The sequence below is a fragment of the Anolis sagrei genome, chromosome X (assembly GCF_037176765.1).
Source record: "Anolis sagrei isolate rAnoSag1 chromosome X, rAnoSag1.mat, whole genome shotgun sequence".
NCBI lineage: Eukaryota > Metazoa > Chordata > Lepidosauria > Squamata > Dactyloidae > Anolis > Anolis sagrei.
The window spans coordinates 90170799-90186214 of NC_090034.1; the positions used below are offsets into that span (position 1 = coordinate 90170799).

Sequence of the window (15416 nt, forward strand, 5' to 3'; positions counted from 1 at the left end):
CCTTGGTCGGCCCCTCTTCCCTTTTCCTCCCATTTTCCCCAGCATCATTGTCTTCTCCAAGTTCCCCTGTCTTCTCATTATGTGGCCAAAGTACTTCATCTTTGTCTCTAATATCCTTCCCTACACTGAGCAGTCGGGCATTGTTTCCTGGAGGATGGACTGGTTTGATCTCGCGGTCCAAGGCACTCTCAGGATTTTCCTCCACCACAACAGTTCAAAAGCATCTATCTTGTTTTTCTCAGCCTTCCTTATGGTCCAGCTCTCGCATCCATAGGTTGCCATAGGTTACAGTAGTTCACTACCTTTGCTGAAGGAGAAAGTAGCTTGAGCAGTTTTAATGACTTGGGAGTGAGAATTTAACAGGATTTGCAAGTTGTTGTGCACAGGATTGCACTGCAGTTCTCTTGTTATTAAAAAGGAACATATAGTGAACTAATTTAAAAAACTATCAAGTTCCAAAAATTTGACTGCTTGAGATTGTGCAAGCATTCCTATGAAATCTTCAACAATACATTCCTATGAAGTTTTACTGAGGAACCAGCACCACTAAACCAAGTAGTCATATCTAGATACCTTCTGTGCATGAATAAGTTGTTCTCTTCATGACATAGCATTCTATACAAAAAGCTCTCTCAACTTGCTCCTGTTTTACAAAAGGCGATTAATAACTGCAGTGGTTACTATTTGACTGGTTTCCAAAAAAATCCTGCAAATCTCTTGGGAAGACAGGCGGACAAATGCCAGAGTGCTGGAAGAAGCAAATACCATCAGTACTAAAGTGATGGTCCTCTGCCATCAACTCCACTGGGCGCCGGCCATGTTGTCCGAATGCCTGAACACCATCTCCCAAAACAGTTAATCGTATCTGAACTCAAGAACAGAAAACAAAATGTTGGAGGACAAGAAAAGAGATTTAAAGATGGGCCCAAAGCCAACCTCAAAAACTGTGGCATAGACACCGAGAACCGGGAAGCCCTGGCCCTTGAGAACTCTAACTAGAGGTCAGCTGTGACCAGCAGTGCTGTAGAATTTGAAGAGGCACGAATGGAGAGCGAAAGAGAGAAACATGCCAAAAAGAAGGTGTATCAAGCCAACCCCGACTGGGACCACCTTCCACCTGGAAACCGATGCCCTCACTGCGGGAGAACATGCCAGCCAAGAATAGGGCTCCAGAGTCACCTACATACCCACCACCAGAACACCGAACTTGGAGGGCAATCTTACTTGGACAAGGTGGGATCGCATAAGTAAGGTTTTGGTACCTACTCAGTCAAGAAAGTCACTGGGTGAGCTTGAACCAGTCACTCTGTTTCAACCTGACCTTTTCTGCAAAATGTTCTGAAAATGCTTAGGAAGTGAGCTATGTATGTATATACAAACACTGCAATGAGTTCATTGGAGGGAAGGCTGATGGTAAATATAAGAAGTAAATGAATCACGCTACTGTACTGATATTAAAAGTAATCCCAATGGGGGCGAGCACTCATAAGGGAAAAAAATTCTAGATGGTGATTCCCAGTGTGTACTGTTCACAAAATCGGAAAACAAGAAGTAGACTCATAAATGATGAAATTTTCAAGATGCTGTAGCCTCTATTTTATTTCTGTGTTCAAACTTTCACAGTTAGAAGTTCACCTTAAGACTATGATTCTAATGCTGGGGGTGAGTGGGAGAGAGATTTGTGTTAATATAACCAAACTTTTGCTCACTGGCCTAGGAAAGAGCTCTCATTCAATTTACTAAAACTATTGGAGCAGTCAGTCTAGGAAGCTATAAGGATCCACGGTGCTACTTTCCTTTCCATGGTTGTTTTGAAGTATGTTCAGAGAGGATTGCTCCCAGGAATATATGCATATGTATTTTCTGACTATGATCAGGGAGACGCTGGTGGGGTAGGCTCCCCCTCCTCGATTTAATTCAAGAGGTTTCTGGTGAATTGTTCGAAATAATACTCTGGATCCAAACAACATAACTCTCGACCTTAGCATAAACACCAGGCTCAAGGGGTTCAGCACAAGGAAAGCCTCCAAAAGAGACAATTCCTTGAAGTTTGTTACCGCAGATCAGGGGTCCTCCAGAATCACCCTGTGGAGAGAACAGAACACAGACATATAGACAGATACATACCTATAGATGTTGGGTCTATATCACAGTTTCCTCACAGAAATGAAGTTCAAGGAAGCTCTCAGTAAGACAACATGTTTAAAAAGTAATGCTTAAATAAATAATAATGTTTAAATATGATTTACTGTAAGGGACATAGTAAGCACTACACACAGCATTTTTATTATTCGGCTTTTGGTATCATGGCTGTATTCTACAGAATCCTAGAGTTTGCAGCTTATCGAATGGCATTTAGAATTCTATAAATTCTTGAGAGCCAGTGGTTTGAGTATTGAGCTCTGACTCTGGAGACTAGAGTTTGAATCTCCACTCGGCCATGGAAATCCACTTAGTAACCAATGTAATCAATCAAGTCATTTTCTCAAACCTGAATTCTAGTTTTACATTCTGGTGCTCCTTACAGAGAGAGGTCAACCCTCCTGTTTAAGGAGCTCCATTGGCTGCCGTTCATCTTCCGGTCCCAATTCAAGGTGCAGGTGCTTACCTACAAAGCCCTAAACGGTTTGGGACCTGCCTACCTGCGTGACCGCATCTCTGTATATGAACCCACACGATCACTCCGTTCATCTGGAGAGGCCCTGCTCACAATCCCTCCTGCGTCTCAAGGAGGGACGAGGGACAGGGCCTTCTCTGTGGTAGCCCCACCGACTCTGGAACTCTCTCCCCAAGGACATCAGACAAGCCCCAACATTGGCAGTCTTTAGGAAGAGCTTGAAGACCTGGCTGTTCCAGTGTGCCTTTCCAGAATAGGAAACTCCCAGCATCATGTCCCAAACGCACTTTATTAGAGATTTAAGATTGTCTGCACATTGCACCTACCCTAAAATCCTTACATTTACCTGTCATGTCCAGCACTTTTTCTTTTTATTCATTACATTTGGCCCGGCCCTAGTTTTAACTGTGTCTTAATGTTATTGTTTAATGTTTTATTGTTTATTGCTTAAAGTTTATTGGTTTGCTTGAGTTTTATTGTGTATTTGTTAGCTGTTGTTTTATTGAGGGCATTGGACTATGTAAGCTGCACCGAGTCCTTCGGGAGATGTTAGCGGGGTACAAATAAAGTTAATAAATAAATAAATAAATAATACATTCTATTTAGAGTCTTGACTTATATGTAATTCCTTACTTGCCATTTAATGCTTGTACACTTATTTGGTTTTGTTTGTGAATATGTTTCCATCAGGTGAATTCAAGTTACAAAATAAGGTAAAGGTTTATTTATTTATTTATTGTATTTGTATACCGCCTTTCTCAGCCAATTGGCGATTCAAGGCGGTTTCCAACAAAACAGCACACATAATATCATAAAACAAATTAAAACATTAAAACAGTATAAAACAACAAGCAATAAAAACAACAACATTAGCGTCTCCTTATTATCAAGCATTGTCCAGTTCCATCGTCATTGTCAAGTCATTCAATTTCCTATGTCGGTTCCTCTGCATTTGTGATCTCTTGCTCAAACAACGATGTTTTAACTTGTCTCTGAAACATTAGTAGGGAGGGAGCCGATCTGATCTCCCTAGGGAAGACGTTCCATAGCCGAGGGGCCACTGCTGAGAAGGCCCTGTCTCTCGTCCCCATCAGACATACTTGTGACGAAGGAGGCACCAAGAGCAGGGCCTCTCCAGATGATAATAATAATAATAAAACTTTATTTATACCCCGCTACCATCTCCCAAAGGACTTGGTGCAGCTTACATGAGGCTGAGCCCACAATACATCAGTAATAAAGCAATAACAACAGTAATACAAACAATAAAATAAAAGATGATCTCAGGGTCCCCGATAGTTCGTAAGGGGAGATGTGTTCAGACAGGGAAGTTGGGCCAGAACCATTTAGGTCTTTAAAGGTCAAAGCCAGCACTTTGAATTGGGCCCAGTAGCAAACCGGCAGCCAGTGGAGCTGGTGCAACAAGGGGGTTTATACTCCCTGAGGGCCGCTCCTGATAGCAACCTAGCTGCCATTCGTTGGACTAGTTGAAGCTTCCGGACCGTCTTCAAAGGCAACCCCACATAGAGCGTGTTGCAGTAGTCTATATGGCATGTAACCAGAGCGTGGACTACCATGGCCAAGTTTCCCTTTGATATTACGTCTAGTCGAGTCTGACTCTGGAGGGTGGTGCTCATCAGCATTTCTAAGCCGAAGAGCTGCCATTGTCCATAGATGCCTCCAAGGTCATGTGGCCGGCATGGAGTGCTGTTACCTTCCTACTGAAGTGGTATTTATTTATTTATTTACAGTTTTTATATTCCGCCCTTCTCACCCCGCAAGGGACTCAGGGCGGATTACAATATACACATATATGGCAAACATTCAATGCCAGTTTTGATAGACAACGAATACAGACAATACACAGAGGCTATTTAACTTTTTTTCTGGCCGCCAGGGGAGCTGCTGCTTTCATCGTCCATCAGCGACACCGATGAAGTTCTTCCGCATTCCACATCCCGGAGTTTTCTTTATGGCCTCATAAATTAGTTAATTTAGACTCCCACACAAGTTGGTACCTTATTTTCCTACTTGACAGATGCAACTGTCTTTCAGGTTGCAAAGGTCGACAACAGGCTACACAATGGCTGGACACCCACTCCAGCCCGGGCTGGCTTCGAACTCATGACCTTTTGGTCAGAGTGATCTTAATGCAGCTGACACTCAGCCAGCTGCGCCACAATTCCGGTGCCTATTGATCTACTCACGTTTGCATGTTTTCGAACTGCTAGGTTGATAGAAGCTGGGGCTAACAATGGGAGTTCACCAACCCTACAGATTCAAACCACTGATCTTCCAATCAGCAAGTTCTGTAGCTTAGTGGTTTAACCCACTGCACCACGGCAGCCCCTAGTAAGTCAAATGAAATGTTGGACAGAGCATAAGAAAATATTTGGATTCCGTTTCTCAAAACGGTGGACTGGGGATCTGAGAGCTATAATCCGAAACAGTACTTTTTCTTAATACTGATTCCAGAGACTCACAAATTGCACATTTAGGCCTGTACTTCGGAAAGAAACCTATGTTTCTTAGAAACTCTATCCCCAAAGGAAAGATCCTTACCCGACATGAATCCTTGCCTCCATCCAGAACTCCAGCGCAAAGCACTTTATCATTTGCTGTCCACCAAGGGTAAGCAGCTTCACACACATCATTGTTGAGTATTTCAATGCAAACACAGTAAGGAACAAGAGGATAAGTCTCTGAAAAGAAAAAGGAAAGAAAAGGGGCACCATAAGAACCTTGCAATGGCTCGATTAGGAGCCCCCGGTGGCAGGACTGAAGACCGACAGGTCGCAGGTTCGAATCCCGGGAGAGGCAGATGAGCTCCCTCTATCGGCTCCAGCTTCTCATGTGGGGACAAGAGAGAAGCCTCCCACAAGGATGACAAAACATCAGAAATCATCCGGGCATCCCCTGGGCAACGTCCTTGCAGACAGCCAATTCTCTCACAACAGGAGCGGTTGCTCCTGACACGACAAAAAAAAAAATTGCTCTATTTTGTAATGGATGAAGACCTCTATTTTTCAAAGGCAAAATGTCCACTTTCAGGATTATGGAGACTTTCAAATTAAGCACGTTCAGTACTCATGCTTCACCTGTGAGAAGAAATATGGACATGTTGAAACTTCTCTAGTGCAAGGATGGGAGTTACACAGTTCTCCAGCTCTTGTGGGGTTGCAACTCCTAGTAGGCCTGCACAGCCAGTGGTGAGGAATGCAGTCCAATGACCTACAGCAACTGTTCAGTCCTAGATTAAAGTCAGAGGAGCCCCTTTCGTAGCTAACAAAGAAAGCCAGAGAGATACTACTTGAGTAGTATATAATGAAGTCACTTGGAACAGACCTGAAATGATGTGGGTTAATTTTAATCTTGTGATGATGATGATGATGATGATGATGACGATGATGACGATGATAATGATATCATCATCATTATCATATCCAACCCCCCAAATGAGACTCAAAGTGGCTCATAGTTTAAAAAATAATACAATTCAAAACTAACAAAAAGTGAACATTAAACAAGAATCAAACTACATACAGTATTAGAACAGTTAAAATGTAATTAACAAGACAAAAAGCTTTTTAAATGGATACATAACTTTGGTTCATAGTCATTACCAAAGGGAGAAAGAAAGAATACAGGCAGTTCCCAAGTTATCAGCAGGATAGGCTCTGTAGGTTTCTCCTTAAGTTGAATGTGTATGTAAGTTGGAACAGGTTTTAGAAGATGTCACCTCACTTTCTGTCCTGTGGTAATGGGATTTTGAAAAAATTGGCTTGCTGTGGAAAGAAGGATTGGTGATAAAGCTTCGGTGGAGACACCTTTTCGTCACAACTCTTTCAGAGTGGATTTCCCTTCTGAAGGGTAGATTACTCTCACTTCATGTGTCTCTCCCCTATTCTTAACTATAAGTCGTTTGTAACTTGGGGGCTGCTTGTAATTCATAACAGGCAACAATGTCACTTGTAACTCTGGCAGAAATGAAATCTTGCTGGTGATGTATGCTGCTGTAAGCCACTTTGTTATCAGGAGCTAGCAACAGGGGAGCTATGGCAATGAAACTATATTTACCAAGCGACAGAGCAGCGTTGTCAGTCTCCAAGCAGCTTTCATTGTCTCTCTTCCTACAACACCTGCAGCAACTTTACTTCCTTACCCCTCCACACTGCAACTTTTACAAAGGTTGTGGGGTTGAACAGGAGTCTCCCAGTAACACCTTCTGAGACCGACCCTCGAGGAATGAGCGGAGCCACTGCAGAACAGTACCTCCAAGACCCATCCCCGCGAGGCATCCCAGAAGGATACCGTGGTCGACGGTATCGAAGGCCGCTGAGAGGTCGAGCAGCACCAACAGGGACACACTCCCCCTGTCGAGCTCCCGACGCAGATCATCCACTAAGGTGACCAAAGCTGTCTCGGTACCATGCCCCGGCCTGAAGCCAGACTGTGCCGGATCCAGATAATCCATGTCTACCAAGAATGCCTGGAGTTGTGAGGCCACCACACTTTGCCCAAAAAGGGGAGATTGGAAACAGGTCGATAGTTGACGAATTGAGTGGGGTCCAGTGATGGTTTCTTCAACAGTGTTTTATCACAGCTTGCTTTACAGCTTGCTTTATCACAGCTTGCTTTAATGCCTCCCGAAGGGAGGCATTAACCACCACCTTCACCCACTCGGCCAATCCCCCTCTGGCCTCCTTCAGAAGCCAGGATGGGCAGGGGTCTAGGATGCATGTGGTAGCTCTCATTCCTCCAAGCACCTTGTCCACATCCTCGGATTGAACCAATTGAAATGAATCCATCAAAACCGGACAAGCAGATGCTCGTGTTACATCCTCAGATACTGCCGTTAATATGGTATCCAGTCCAGAGCGGATCAAAGCGACTTTGTCTGCGAAGAACCGAGCAAAGGCTTCACAGCGAGCTGCCGAGTCATCAGGGCACCCATCCTGAGTGGCGGGTTTTAATAGGCCTCTGACAACTCGGAACAGTTCGGCCGGACGGTTCTTTGCAGACGCAATAGTGGCCGCGAAGAAAGTCTTCTTTGCGGCTTTTATTGCCGCGGCATATGCCCTTAAAAAGGACACAAACCGTGTTCGATTTGGCTCGCTCGGATCCGAACGCCACACGCTCTCTAGTTCCCTCTTCTTTCGCTTCAACGCTGCCAGCTCCTCGGTGAACCAAGGAGCTGGTTTAGCTCGGCTACTTGAGAGGGGACGTTCTGGAGCGATCGTGTCTATTGCCCTAGTCATCTCCCCATTCCAGAGAGCGAACAGAGCATCAACAGGATCACCAACCGAGGTGGCGGGAAATTCCCCAAGAGCCGTCAGGAATCCATCCGGATCCATAAGCCTCTTGGGGCGGACCAGTTTAATGAGTCCTCTACCTCTGCGGAGGTTGGGGGGTGCAGTGAGTCTAAAGCTGACCAGGTGGTGGTCGGTCCATGGCAACGGAGAGATGGATAACTCCTCAACACCGCCACCTTCCTCCCATCCCTGGCAGAAAACCAAGTCTAATGTATGTCCAGCACTGTGGGTGGGGCCAGATACCTGTTGGGACAGCCCCATGGTTGCCATGGTAGACATGAAGTCCTGAGCCGCTCCCGATAAGGCAGCCTCGGCATGGACATTGAAGTCCCCCAGCACAAGCAGCCGTTGGGACTCCAATGACAGGTCCGAGACCACCCCCGCTAGCTCAGGCAGGGAGACTGTAGTGCAGCGAGGTGGACGGTACACTAACAGAATCCCTAATCTGTCCCGGTCACCCACCCTCAGGTGGACGCATTCAAAATTTGTTGACTGCGGGATGGGGGCCCTGGTCAGAAGAATATTCTGGGTTATATGGCTGTGTGGAAGGGCTGTTAAAGCCTGATGGGATTGTGGGCTTTCCTGAGATTTATTCTGATGCAGACACAGAAGCAGGGCCTGAGAACATAATTGCCTCTGAACCTCAAGGCCAGACACAGGAGTTGGATTCATTGTCCCTAGATAAGGAGTCGAGCAAAGATGAATGGATGAGAATTGATGAGAAACTCTCATGGGAAACCATACATTCCAGAGCAGGCATAATGCTTTCATGTCTGTTTATTAGGAGCTAATGGGTTTTTTGTCTTCAGTTCAGGCAACATAGCTTTCAAGTACAGCTAGGCCTGAGTACTATGGTTCATGTTTCATGTCTTGGTTTGGGATTCATGTATCCTGGGATACAATGTTCTTGTTTTGTATTCTTGTTCAAGTTTTTTTGTGGACTTAAGCTTTCTTTGTATTTTGGGACTAATAATAATAATAATAATAATAATAATAATAATAATAATAAACAACTTTATTTATACCCCGCTACCATCTCCCCAAGGGACTCAGTGCGGCTTACATGAGGCCGAGCCCACAACACATCAATAATAAAACAATAGCAACAAACAATACAAAAACAGTTAAAATACATCTCACGAACAAGAATAAAATAAAGCAGTACAGTAACACAACAAGAATTTAAAACCTATGGCCGGGCCAAATTTAAAATTTAAAATTTAAAAAATAATGCTGGGCATGAGCAAGGTAGGATATAACTGGGATGGAAATTTTTCGACTGTATTGCTTTTGGTCATAGGTGGCTTCAGACCTGGGCTGTGACAGTTCTGTTTTTAACAGAGACAGAGAATTTACTCACCCTCATAACACAGGATCACTTCTACCCTTTTCAAGCTCAACTAGCTCAAGTTCCCCTTGGAAATACTCCTTTCAACGGAATCTCTCCACCTTCTCTTTGAATCCCTCCTCTAGAGGAGATCATTTATAAAACACTTCTTTCAGTGGGACCCACACTGTCTTTAAATCACTAATGCATAGAAGGGTCATGGAGGGGCACTTCATAAAACAGAAATCCACCACTTCCTATCCCAAGCACAGATATCTATTTTAAGGCACTTCTACTCACACTCAATGGAGTTGAGTCAATTTGTGCTTGGTTTTGAAATCCTCCCATTTCTATATGCCGCTGAGATGGAGTCTCATGAGCAACCATTGGAAGCAGTCCTGTTGTTTGATTGGCTCGTGGAAATCTGTCTTTCAACCATCTTTGAAGTGTGTAGAAACAAAAGAATTACATTTTAAATGTCATGGTCCCATCCAGCTGATTCCTGTAGTCTAGAGAGCCTCTAAGCTCTCTGTAAGAGGATTTAACATACTTCATAAAAGTACAAATGCTGAGATGCCATAGGTTGGAGCCATACAGTTAAAGTGGCATTAAAGTACTATAATTGTGTAGTGTGAAAGAGCTCGTGGGCACGAATCCAGCTCTGTTCTGGATTCAGACAAACACCTGACAATGCAAAGAACTATGTACAACCACGACTTACCTTCAGGACTGGTGGTGGAGCCCCAGCCCATCACTTTGCATTCTGTTCCCTCTTCGGGCACAGCAGTGGGCAGGATAATAGGTTGAACATTGTCATTGTAGTCAACAGGGGCATTCAGTTTGACCAGCATGATATCGTCTGTGAAGGTGGCTTCTGCACAGCTGTTGGAGTCAGAGCTATCCGGATAGCATTTGGCCTCTGCACAGGTTCTTAACTGCTCTCCCTCTCTTGGCACCTCTCTGTTGTGTAGTCCAAACTTCAACTGCATTCCAGAGCTACAAGGAGAGAGCAAAGGCATTATGGAGCTCTTGAAACAGGGCATAGGTGGGCAGGTTTCTTATGTTAGTTCTTCCTATCCTTGGCTTTCCATATATTTGAATTTCAGCTCTCAGAACCCTGAATCTGCATGGAGAATTTTGGGAGGTCTAATCCAACAATAGGTTTGGAATGGGGTTCCCAACTCTCGGGGTCTGTCTCTTATGCCTCATCTGCACTGACCATTTAATGCAGTTCAAAGCTGGCATCAAATGGTGGCAACCAGACAACAAACTACCATAAAAGTGTGCAAAAAGAAAGCCCTTAATGTACATCACTGTGTTCTCGGATTTCCTATGTAATCATCTGCACAGCAAAACCCCCTTTTTTAATACAGTTTGAAACTGCATTGAATTATCAGTGTAGATGGGATCTTAATCTCAAGTCTTAGATATTCTTTTTGGAAAGACATAACCTTTTGGAAAACCAGAATGTCCATAACCTTTTGGAGAAAAATGTCATTCACAACCATTTGAAAATAATAACCTTTTGTAAAAGTATGATCTTCCAGAGACCAGCCAAAAATTAGTTTGAGTAAAATCTTCTCTTCAGTGGTATATACTGTATTCACATATACTTATGCAAGTTGTCTCTGATCTGTTAGGAACAGAGATTATACCAACGCACAAAAAATAGCAGTTCTTCAGAAGTGTTCTTTTCAGTGCTCAAAAACATCTACTCTCCCATAAAACATCTTGTTTCTACATCAAGTGTCTCTGTGTTCTAAAATGGAGCCTGAGATCTGATCATGTGGTCTGCAGCTCCTTCCGCAATGTCAAGAAACATAGAGTAAATGGAAAGCTGCATGCCAAAACATACATTTTCCCAAGTTTTGCTTTGGACAGGTTGTATTATGCATTTTCTTAACATGTTAAATGAAGCATCCCAGAATCACACTGCCAACATGGCTCCAGACAATTGTGATAGTCTAGAGCCAAGCAAGTGATTTTTCTAGGCTCTGGGGCAAAGCTGACGAAAGCATTTCTGAACATTTCCAACTGGTTTCTAAACAGCTAGCAATTCTCACCTTACATAGCAATGAGCAGCAGTGAGAACCCAGTCATTACTGACCACTACTCCTGAGCAGTAGAGCCCGTTGGAGTCATAGATCCACACGAGCCAAGGATGCTCAGTCTCAGCACATATCTCGCCTCCAATGATCCGGTTACGAAATGGCAATGCTGCAACACAGACCAAGAAAACGCACCATGAAACACATACCAAAGTGCTTAAATACACAAGAGCATCTCTCCTCCAATTACATTGTATTATCTCAGGCCGTATTTCAGAGGAAAGGAGTAACCCGGCCTCTTCTGAGCAACCTTTGCCTATGAAAATCTTATTAATGTCATGGGGTCAACATAGGGTCAATAAGTGATTTGAAGGCATATACATAAACATACATACACATAGGAATATTTGGCCTTGAAAGAAAATAGATCAATACAGTTTATATATATCAATACAGGAATATGTCGAGGTTGAACACTTTGAAAGGAAAGTAAAACTCTTGACATATTTAGAGCTTCCCAACGCCAACATCATAAATGCATGAACTCAAATATCCCATTTGAAATTGCAACGGAAGCCTGCCTTGAATGGATCCAATTGAAAGATCAGCACAGGACTACTGAGCAGATGTCCACATTCCCAGGAAAGAGGACAAATTGGATCACCAAGTTTTGAGGTCAGGGAAGTAAGACATATTACCATCTACTGAACCCAGCCCTGCTCCCTCCTAAGACCACATGAAGGGAATGAGGCAAGTATACTTTCCACAGTCTAGACCAGGCATGGGCAAACTTTGGCCTTCCAGGTGTTTTGGACTTCAACTTTTTCACACAACAGCACCATGAGTGAAAAACATCTTGGAGTCCTTGTGGACAACAAGTTAAACATGAGCCAACAATGTCATGCACCAGCTAAAAAAGCCAATGGGATTTTGGCCTGCATAAATAGGAGTATTGTGTCTAGATCCAGGGAAGTCATGCTACCCCTCTATTCTGCCTTAGTCAAACCACACCTGGAATACTGTGTCCAATTCTGGACACCACAACTGAAGGGAGATGTTGACAAACTGGAATATGTCCAAATATCAAATATGATCAAAGGTCTGAAGAACAAGCCCTATGAGGAGTTACTTAAAGAGCTGGGCATGTTTAGTCTGCAGAAGAGAAGGCTGAGAAGAGACATGAAGTCATGTATCAATATGTGAAGGGAAATCATAGGGAGGAGGGAGCAGGCTTGGTTTCTGCTGCCCTGGAGACTAGGATGAGAAACAATGGCTTCAAACTACAGGAAAGGAGATTCCACCTGAACATTAGGAAGAACTTCCTAACTGTGAGAGCTGTTCAGCAGTGGAACTCTCTGCCCTGGAGTGTGTGGAAGGCTCCTTCTTTGAAGGCTTTTAAACAGATGCTGGATGGCCATCTGTCAGGGGTGTTTTGAATATGATTTTCCTGCTTCTTGGTAGGGGGTTGGACTGGATGGCCCATAATGTCTCTTCCAGCTCTATGATTCTGTGATTTTATGAACTCCCAGAAATCTCAGAAAGTTTACCAGCTGTTAGGAACTGTGGGAGTTGAAGTCCAAACACCTGGATGGACAAAGTTTGTCCATGACTGGTCTAGATGTACCTAACTGTACCACTGAAAGTTGTGTGAGAGCAGGCATCATGACTGTGAAGGGTGTGGGGGGAGGAAAGCAAGAATTCATACCTGGATAGGGCAGCAATTATTATCAAAATAGCCCTTCCTAGGCAACAGGCATGTTTGACTTCAATCTTCCTAATGTCATAGCTAACTGACTGGGGAATCTTTGAAAGTGTATAATCACCTAAAGGCACCAGTTACCATCTGATCTTGAAAGCGAAGTGTGGTCAGCTCTGATTTGCAGTTGGATGGGAAACTACCAGAAAATACTAGGTGCTGTAGGCTTTATTTCAGAGGAAGGAACTGGCAAAGCCACCTCTGAATATTCATTGCCTAAGAAAACCTTGTGAAATTCATTTGGTTGCCATATCTTGACAGCTGTCTTGAAGACGTGGACACACACATAACCCTACACATCTAGATAGGAGTAGGTGAGGGAAGGTGCTAGACATGGTGTGTGTATATATGGTGTGTGTCCTATTTGGCCTTCTTCAAGAAGAAGACTGCCTTGAGGCAAAGTAGAGATTTCTCCAGTAGGAATTTGCAAATAGTTTTAGCACTGATGGCGGACCTATCAGCTTACCATATGTCATTCACAAATTCCTACCAGAATCCAGATAATATGCAGCTCAGAAGAAATGTCAGAATGTAAGAAAAGGGTGGGAAAACTCCAGCCTATCCTTCTGGGATTTCAAAGTGACCATGTCCCCTTCACCATTAGACTATCACCAGTGGTTCCACGGCTTTTGCTCACCCACCTTCATCTAAAAATTTGGAATGTCTCTTCGAATGCTGAGGTATTTTCAGTAAGAGCAAAAAGCAAAGCTATACTGGTATTTTTGCACTTGTGCTTCTGCCTGTGGAATCATCCATCAATATAGCTCTCTGGAACTGAATTTAGGATGAAAAGAGATTCAGCCCTTATGCTAAATATATGGGCCACTTACACACAAGCTGCTATACAAATATTCACACAAATAACTCCAGGTGGAATAAAAAGAAACAATGCATACAAACTCTTCATACATATACATCCACCCTAGTTTCACATAATTGCTACCATGATATTGGAGGCTCTTACCAAAAGACAGCTGCAGAAACAGAAAGGTAGCCAACAACTTGGTGACTTCCATGGTGGCAGGGCTGCCTGGTGAAGTGTCCGTCCGTTCTTTGAAAATGGCAGGCGGGTTCGGCGATTAAGAAAATGCAATGTAATTTTTTTGGCTCAGCCCTTTGATTCCTGTTTTATTTTCACCCCAAGGTCAGACGGCAGGTGTCCTGTATGTGCCAAGTTCTCACCATTCCACACCTGGTTTAACCAGGTAGCCGTGCGGAGAGGAAAAATAGGGTAGGACACGAAGCCATGCGGAACGAGATCAGGGTTGGACCCAAATGCAAACAGAAGCAGAGTCAATATCTTCTAGAAGAAAGTAGGATGGTCTGTGGTTTTGCAACTAAACCAAATGACACAACTAATGGTGTCTCCATTAGTTCTCTTGGGGTCCTTCCACACAGCCCTATATCCCAGGATATCAAGGCAGAAAATCCCACAATATCTGCTTTGAACTGGGTTATGGGTCCACACTCAGATAATGTGGGATTTTCTATCTCAATATTTATTTATCTATTTATTTATTTGGAATGCTTCTACCCTGCCCTTCTCAACCCCCTAGGGGGGGACTCAGGGCGGCTTACAAAAGGCACAATTCGATGCCCAACAATTCACAAAATACAATATACAAATTACAATATAACAACAACAGTTATAACTAATTAAAACAGTCAAATTAAAACAACAGCAGCAATAAAATCATCTTGTGGTCAACGTTCATCAATTCATAAATCCATAATCCATCCAGCATTCTGCGATATAGGGCTGCGTGGAAGGGCCCTTGGAGTACAATGTGTGGCAGACACAACAGACTTAAGTGTCATGCTTGAAGAGTAGGTTTTTACAGAAATTATGGGTGGAATAGGGATGACATAGAGTGAGTAAATTGGAAAAAGATCTTTAGAAAACATTGATAAATCTGGTGATTATCTCAATTGAAAACAAAAAAGACACATTGTAAGACATTAATACAACAACACTTAACACACAGTCCACAAGGGGCCCTTTCACACAGTCCTATATCTCAGAATATCAAGGCAAAAAAAATCCCACATTTGTTCTGGAACAGCTGTTCCAGGAGCTCCAGGTTTATTTGCTGTGTTTAAATGTTTGTGTGCAATCCCATGCTTGGGATTTTGCAGCAGGGGGTTTCCTGTTATAATTTGTATGTATAGGGTAAGCCACCTGCCAATTATAGTTAGGATCCCTGGTCCCGCCCCTTTTTTGCTTTTTGGAGGGAAGGGAGCCTTTCCCAGTCAGTCACAGCAAGGTTAACGAATACATATAGGATGTGTTTACTTCCCCTGTACAAAGGCTTCAACCTTTAAGAGCTCCAGTGAAAGAACGCCAGGGAAGCATTCC

At 43.5% G+C, this 15416-nt stretch overlaps 1 protein-coding gene across 1 annotated transcript; it reads right to left on the bottom strand.

Annotated features, from left to right (window-relative positions):
* Positions 1-1569: 1569 nt before the first annotated feature.
* On the bottom strand, positions 1570-14078 carry LOC132780624 (gilatoxin-like). The gene is made up of 5 exons (XM_067460687.1): positions 14025-14078; positions 11320-11473; positions 9978-10252; positions 5180-5319; positions 1570-2085 (listed from the first exon to the last, which is right to left on the bottom strand). The coding sequence occupies exons 1-5, from the start codon at positions 14074-14076 to the stop codon at positions 1918-1920; spliced, it is 789 nt and encodes a 262-aa protein (XP_067316788.1). The 5' UTR covers positions 14077-14078; the 3' UTR covers positions 1570-1917.
* Between the last annotated feature and the right edge of the window lie 1338 nt (positions 14079-15416).

Bases quoted from the DNA above. Each gene is read 5' to 3' on its own strand.
- LOC132780624 (XM_067460687.1), bottom strand. From the start codon at position 14,076: ATGGAAGTCACCAAGTTGTTGGCTACCTTTCTGTTTCTGCAGCTGTCT. The intron at 11,474-14,024 runs GTAAGAGCCTCC...TCTGTGTTGCAG, and splicing joins GTTTCTGCAGCTGTCTTTTG to CATTGCCATTTCGTAACCGG. The intron at 2,086-5,179 runs GTAAGGATCTTT...TTCTCTCCACAG, and splicing joins GAGGCAAGGATTCATGTCGG to GGTGATTCTGGAGGACCCCT.